The sequence below is a fragment of the Vanellus vanellus genome, assembly GCF_965231255.1.
Source record: "Vanellus vanellus genome assembly, chromosome: 2".
NCBI classification, from domain to species: Eukaryota; Metazoa; Chordata; class Aves; order Charadriiformes; family Charadriidae; genus Vanellus; species Vanellus vanellus.
The window spans coordinates 47,600,830-47,607,202 of NC_138906.1; the positions used below are offsets into that span (position 1 = coordinate 47,600,830).

The 6,373-nt window shown below is 44.3% G+C and overlaps 1 protein-coding gene across 1 annotated transcript; it reads left to right on the forward strand.

The window, feature by feature from the left end:
• The first annotated feature begins 2,653 nt into the window (after window positions 1–2,653).
• POMGNT2 (protein O-linked mannose N-acetylglucosaminyltransferase 2 (beta 1,4-)) lies at window positions 2,654–4,963 on the forward strand. Its single transcript, XM_082479380.1, has one exon. It carries the CDS (start codon window positions 2,743–2,745, stop codon window positions 4,477–4,479), a length of 1,737 nt encoding a protein of 578 aa, XP_082335506.1. The 5' UTR covers window positions 2,654–2,742; the 3' UTR covers window positions 4,480–4,963.
• Window positions 4,964–6,373: the final 1,410 nt, after the last annotated feature.

Here is a 6,373-nt window from a genome sequence, read left to right on the forward strand (position 1 = left end):
CTCCCTACCATACTGGAATAATAAAGAGGCTGTGTGGTTTTCTCCCTCTGCCAGGTTCTTGCAACTTCTGTTGACTCTACTGAACTTGTAGGTGCTTTGTTCTTCTGACCTGCAGTGTTAACTTTCACAATGCCACAGATTGGCCTTCATTTGGAGTGTGTGCTTGTAGCAGACGACTTGATTGTTAAATGTGTCCTTCACACATTGACTAGCAGGCTTTGCATGTGGCTGCTTGGGCTTGGTCTTTTCCTTGATGATGCTGCTGAAGTCATTTAAAGCAGTGCTCACAAGATGAGAGGTTATGTGGGGAGTTGGATGATATCATTAGACAATTTTCAAAGATAGCGAAGAAGTAAAATGAAACTTTGGAAATCTGGTACCAACAAAATAGCTTAAGGTCTGTCCCCATAAAAAATTTATTTTCCTGAAAGCTAGTTTGGTTGCATTAGCAGAGCCTAACCAAATGATGTACCGCTGTCCCCAGTAGGTTTCCGTTCAAGGTTGTCCATGGAACAGCCATGGTTGAGAGTTGCAAAGCCATCAGGAGCAGCAGTCATCCTCCGTTAGAGAGGTGATGTGACAACCATCGTTCATCTGTGCTGGATATCTGTGGCACCTGGGACAAGACCAGATTTACATAGATGGAAACAAAGGCTGAGCGTTAGGAAAGAGCTTATTGTAGTCCTTCATACCATTATTGCTAGAGACTGGCTTAAGAGATGAATAAGTATTAAGAATGAGGTAGATAAGCATTTTGGGGGAGTGGTTTAGGGAGAGCTGATCCTGCCCTGGTAATTAGATGACCACTCTGGGTCCCTTCCCATTTTCTTTTCCATAGTTGAAATCAGAACAACACCTTTTTAATTTGCTGCTTGCTTTTAGAGAGTTGCTAAATGAGGCAGTTTTTCAGACCACTTGCCAAAGGAGGTGAACTTCATTTCTGTTCCATTTGAGTAGCTAGAGCTGCTCTGAAATTGAAATGAATTTGTTGCTGAGATCCCCAGAGACCACCTCTTGAATCTGTGTGGGTTACAGCTAGCACTCATTTCAGTGGCATTATACAGTCTCCCATGTACCTTCAGTTCTTCCTACGGCAGGGATCCCTCAGACTGTTGGGATCTTGGAAGCTGTGGGAATCCCTTCTAACTTCATTAAATTCCATGAATGATTGTCCATTTCCAAGCTGCATGAACCAGATTGCAGGATCAAGCTTTTAGGCTGCAATCTCTCTTTTCAAAAGAACTCTCTTGACAGTAGAGAAGGTGTTTCAATTGGTCCTAAATACGCTGTGCTGTTTTCTTCCACTCTGGCATATAAGAACAAGCATCTCCAGGTTAAAATGCTAAGGAATTATTGCTTGGGATGTCAGAGCATGTGCTTGAGACATTGCTTTTTTTCCCTCCCTCCAAACTTGCATCAAAGGGAGTTTAAATTGCTACCTTTAAAAACTGCAGTTAGAAACAGTCTAATCGGGTATATACTAATCAGAAATTTCTCTTCCTATAGTTCCCCATGAGTCATGGCTGCAATTATTTACAGCCTGACTACCAGTGAACCTTGATGCATAATGAAAATTGGAGCCCATAAATACTGTAGTTGAATCAATATCTCAATTGAGGTTCACAGTTGAAAATATAATCAATACTCTGATATAAGCCAGTAGTGTTTCTACATAGAAAGAAAACAGTGGCAGGATCTCTCCCATAACGGAAAAAGGGAAGACTTGGAGCAGCACAGAAGAGATTCTCACGTTGGGGTGGGGAAAATGCCAATACTGGAAACACTTCAAATGTATTACCTTCCCATTTGTATAAGGGTTGGCTGTGCTGGTGCAAGTCAGACTCTTGCTAAATGAAGGTTTGATTGTTTAAATGAAACATCAGCTCCTCGCATAAAGAGCGGAGTTCTCGTCTCTCCCATGCCAATATTTCTTTTGGAAGGTGATGGCAGCTCCTAGCCTTTGATCCCGGATAGCAGCCAAAGAAACAACTGAATGACTTGGAAGTCTCCCACAGGGCAGTCTGTAAACTTGCAAGTCCTTCCCCCGCTCCCCAATAAAATTAAATTGGATGTTATGTTCACCAGTCCACATGTCATATTGGAATGGGGCATAGCAAAATCTACACTTGGCAATATTCCTTCTACTATTTTATCTGCACAGTAAAGGCAAGAGGCAGAGTTGGGTACTCGCAGCCATACGAAAGGCCTATGGCAGATCAAAAGAAGGAACTAGGTCTCTCAAGCCCTGTGTGAGTGACCCAGTGATAGTAGCACTGTCTTTCTTTTTGCTATTGGACTGGACTGCAAAAAGCAGGGTGAGCCAAAGTCCCAGGGAATCTAGCATTTTTTGCCTGACAAAGCTTCATAGAGCTCTCCCTCAAACTCTCTTACTTTTCTTTTCCAAAAGGATAGAAATTAAAATGAGAGAGGAACCTTCCTGTACAGCAGCTCCCAGTTCTGTTTGCTTTATTTTTTTCATAGTTTTGGGTAGTGCTTTTTTTCTCTTTTTCCTCTTTTCCCTCATTCCCTGAAGGGTGGGGGAATTGCTGAGAAAAACCTAAACTCTCTCGAATAGGCCATAAAATATGATTTATGGTAGAGCTGTAAACCTGGTGTTTAAATGGTTCCTTTCTTGGTTTATTTTCCACAGGTCTTTGCCCTCACCATGTCAAGGAGTGTTAATGATGTGTTCCCTCTCCATTGCATTCCCCACCTGTCATCTTGCTAGGATCTGACTACAGAATGAACATAGCAGCTGTGTTTAATGCCCTGCTTGTGTCTGTCCTTGCTGCTGTGCTGTGGAAATACATCAAACTGCGAGAGCATGTCTTCATGGTTGAAGAGGAGTTGGTCCTCACCCGTCAGTCTCAGGAACTCTCTCAGGTTCAGATTGACTACCATGCAGCTCTCCAGGCACTGGTGGAGGACGGTACCCGGATGGTGTGCACTGGCAGGATGCATACCGACCGCATCTGCCGCTTTGAGTCCCTCTGCTACTCTACCGAGGCTGAGGAGTTTGTCTACTTTCACAGCAACTCCTCGGTCATGCTACCCAACCTGGGGTCCCGGAGGTTCCAGCCGGCTCTGCTCGACCTCTCCTCAGTGGAAGATCACAACACCCAGTACTTCAACTTTGTGGAGCTGCCAGCTGCTGCGCTGAAATTTATGCCAAAGCCAGTCTTCGTGCCTGATGTGGCACTGATCGCTAACAGGTTCAACCCAGACAACTTGATGCATGTCTTTCATGATGACCTCCTCCCCATTTACTACACCATGCAGCAGTTCTCCGATTTAGATCTGGAGGCCCGGCTCTTCTTCATGGAAGGGTGGAGTGAAGGTGTTCACTTTGACCTCTACAAGTTACTGAGTAACAAGCAGCCGCTCCTCAGGGAGCAGCTTAAAACCCTAGGCAGGCTCCTCTGCTTTACCAAATCGTACGTGGGACTGTCCAAAATCACCACCTGGTACCAGTACGGATTTGTCCAGCCACAAGGGCCAAAAGCTAACATCTTGGTTTCTGGTAATGAGATCAGGCAGTTCACCAAATTCATGATGCAGAAGCTGAACGTCAGCTTGGAGGAAAGCTCCAGTGAGGAGTACATCGTAGTGTTCAGTCGAACAATCAACAGACTTATCCTAAATGAGGCAGAACTAATCCTGGCTCTCGCTCAGGAGTTTCAGATGAAAACCATTACCGTCTCTCTGGAGGAGCATTCATTTTCTGACATCGTCCGGTTGATCAGCAATGCGTCCATGCTGGTCAGCATGCATGGGGCCCAATTAGTCATGTCTCTCTTCCTGCCAAGAGGTGCCACAGTGGTGGAGCTCTTTCCTTATGCTATCAACCCTGAACACTATACTCCTTACAAAACCCTGGCAACCCTTCCTGGCATGGACCTGCAGTACATTGCCTGGCAGAACACCGACAGGGAAGACACCGTTACCTACCCAGACAGACCTTGGGATCAGGGCGGGATTGCTCATCTGGACAAAGCTGAGCAAGAGCGCATCATCAAGAGCACAGAGGTGCCGCGGCACCTCTGCTGCCGCAACCCCGAGTGGCTGTTCCGTGCCTACCAGGACACAAAGGTGAACATCCCTTCTCTCATCCATGTCATCAGGCAGACTGTGAAGTCAAAGCCCGGACCCAAGAGGCAGAAGTGGTCTGGTAGCCTCTACCCTGGCAAAGTGAGGGATGCCAAGTGTCAAGCCTCTGTCCAGGGCACAAGTGAAGCTAAACTTGCCGTGTCCTGGCAGATCCCCTGGAACCTGAAATATCTCAAGGTCAGAGAAGTGAAATATGAAGTGTGGATACAAGAGCAAGGGGAGAACACTTACATGCCTTATATACTGTCCCATCAGAATCACACCTTCTCAGAAAACATTAAGCCCTTCACAATATACCTAGTGTGGATACGCTGCATCTTCAACAAAAATCTCCTGGGACCTTTTGCAGATGTGCTCTTGTGTAGTACGTAACCTGTTGTGCTACCTGTGCAGCTCTGCCCTGCTCTCCACTCCATCTGTGGTTTAAAACTTCTTGTCTCGTAGTTTGTAGAGGGCTGAAGAGAACTAGACTGTACCAGTGCCTAAATGTCCATTTGATTGCACTCCATGTGTGTTGTTTAAATGGTATTTATTTCTAGTGAGTGTTTAAAAAAAAAAAAAAAAAAAAAAAGCCTCTATGTTCTTTAGAATAACTTCTGGAGGTTAAATTACATGCTGAAGATATGTAATTGAAAACAGAATGGAAAGTGAATTGTGTGTACCTTGGTCGTGATTTAAATTCGTTTCTATTGTGTGGTGAGTATTTAAGCACAGTGTTAAACTGCAGTTAATTCCATGGCTAGGTGGTCAATTCTCATCGGCTTTTTCACTGTAAGTTATTTTTTTCAATAATTCTGACTGTAACTTTGAGTTTAAGATTTTGTACGAGAGCCTTCATTAAACTGCTGTAAATCTCCTCGATATTTTTTTGCTTTTTATTATCTGTCAAAATTGTTATTGTGATAAATTTATCTATTGCTGTGACAAAATGTGTATATGGGTAGCTTTTTATTTTTTGTATTTTGGCTGAAGGGAATGAGACCACGGTGTCAGCTTCACGTTTAAAATCAGATTTTACTACACCCCAATAGCAAAAGGCTGGAATAGCAGATGGGAGATAGGAGGGATGGAGTGGATAAAGTAATTTACTGTGTTTTAAGATGTTCTCATTTTGTGAGTTACATACAGGTCTGTGGGAAAGGAATGGGATGGTTTGGAACAGGTGATGGGGGAGAGATTGCACTTACAGCAATCTGCTCAAGAAAATCCTATTTTTGGTGTTTGGTCAGAATAATCTGTTGATAATAGCTGCGAACAAGTACATGCTTTGCTAAGTAATAGGTAGGCGGATGCAAAGGGGAGCTTTCTGGGCGCAGGTTTTCCTGGATGTTGGTGGGAGGAAGCAGAGTTAGGCAGGGGACGGGTAGGTGGGTGCCATGGCATTGGGCTGGTCAAAGCACATGGCAGGGGTCAGGCTGATGGCACTTGCACCTCTGTTGCTCCAGTGAGGGGAGTAGTTTATTCTAGACTTACACTCATTTTCCCTAAGATCAGAATCTGGCTTCATTGCAGGGATAACACGCTAACTACTTAATCCTGATTCTGCACAGTTCTCCTTTAGGTGGAGACCCTAAATGACACTGTCTCTGAAAAACAGCTCCATGTGACAAGTACAGCTCTTGGAAAAGGGAGGAAAGAGCATGAGATGTTTCCCTGGTAGACGTTAGCATCCTCCATAGTTTATAACCAGTGTTAAAGCAACAGGAAAAGTGCTTTCTCCTCCTCTTCCCAGTTCCCACCGTTCTCCCGAGGTCTGGATGGGTTTTTGAACAGTAGGATAAATAGCTTGCTTTCTGAGTGATGGGCTGATAGATGAGCATCTCAAGGCAGGACTATAGTATGAATTCTAGAGAGGGGGGGAGAAAAACATTGCTGTACAAATCAGACAAGAAACAGGAGGGTTGAAAAATGAGTGAAACACCGCTGTACAACGTTGGACCTTCGGGCAAGTGCTGCTTCTGTATTTTCATTTTCATTATGAGTCGGTTTGTTTTCAAACATGTTTATAATTTAAAGGGGAGAAGAAAACAGAACAGCAATTCCAAAGTCTGTGTTTGCTTTGCCATTGTAGTCTTGCCAACCAATAATTTTTTCCTTGATATTTTAAAGGGATACGTGAATACTTGTGCTGTTGTTTTCTTAGGACAAAATGGGCTTCTTGCTGAAGTGAGCATCTGAGCTGTGCCCCAAAGTCTCCATGTGGCTGCACATCACACGCCACGTATGTCAGAGCTGAGGTGAGAAGAATTTCATAAACAGGTGACAG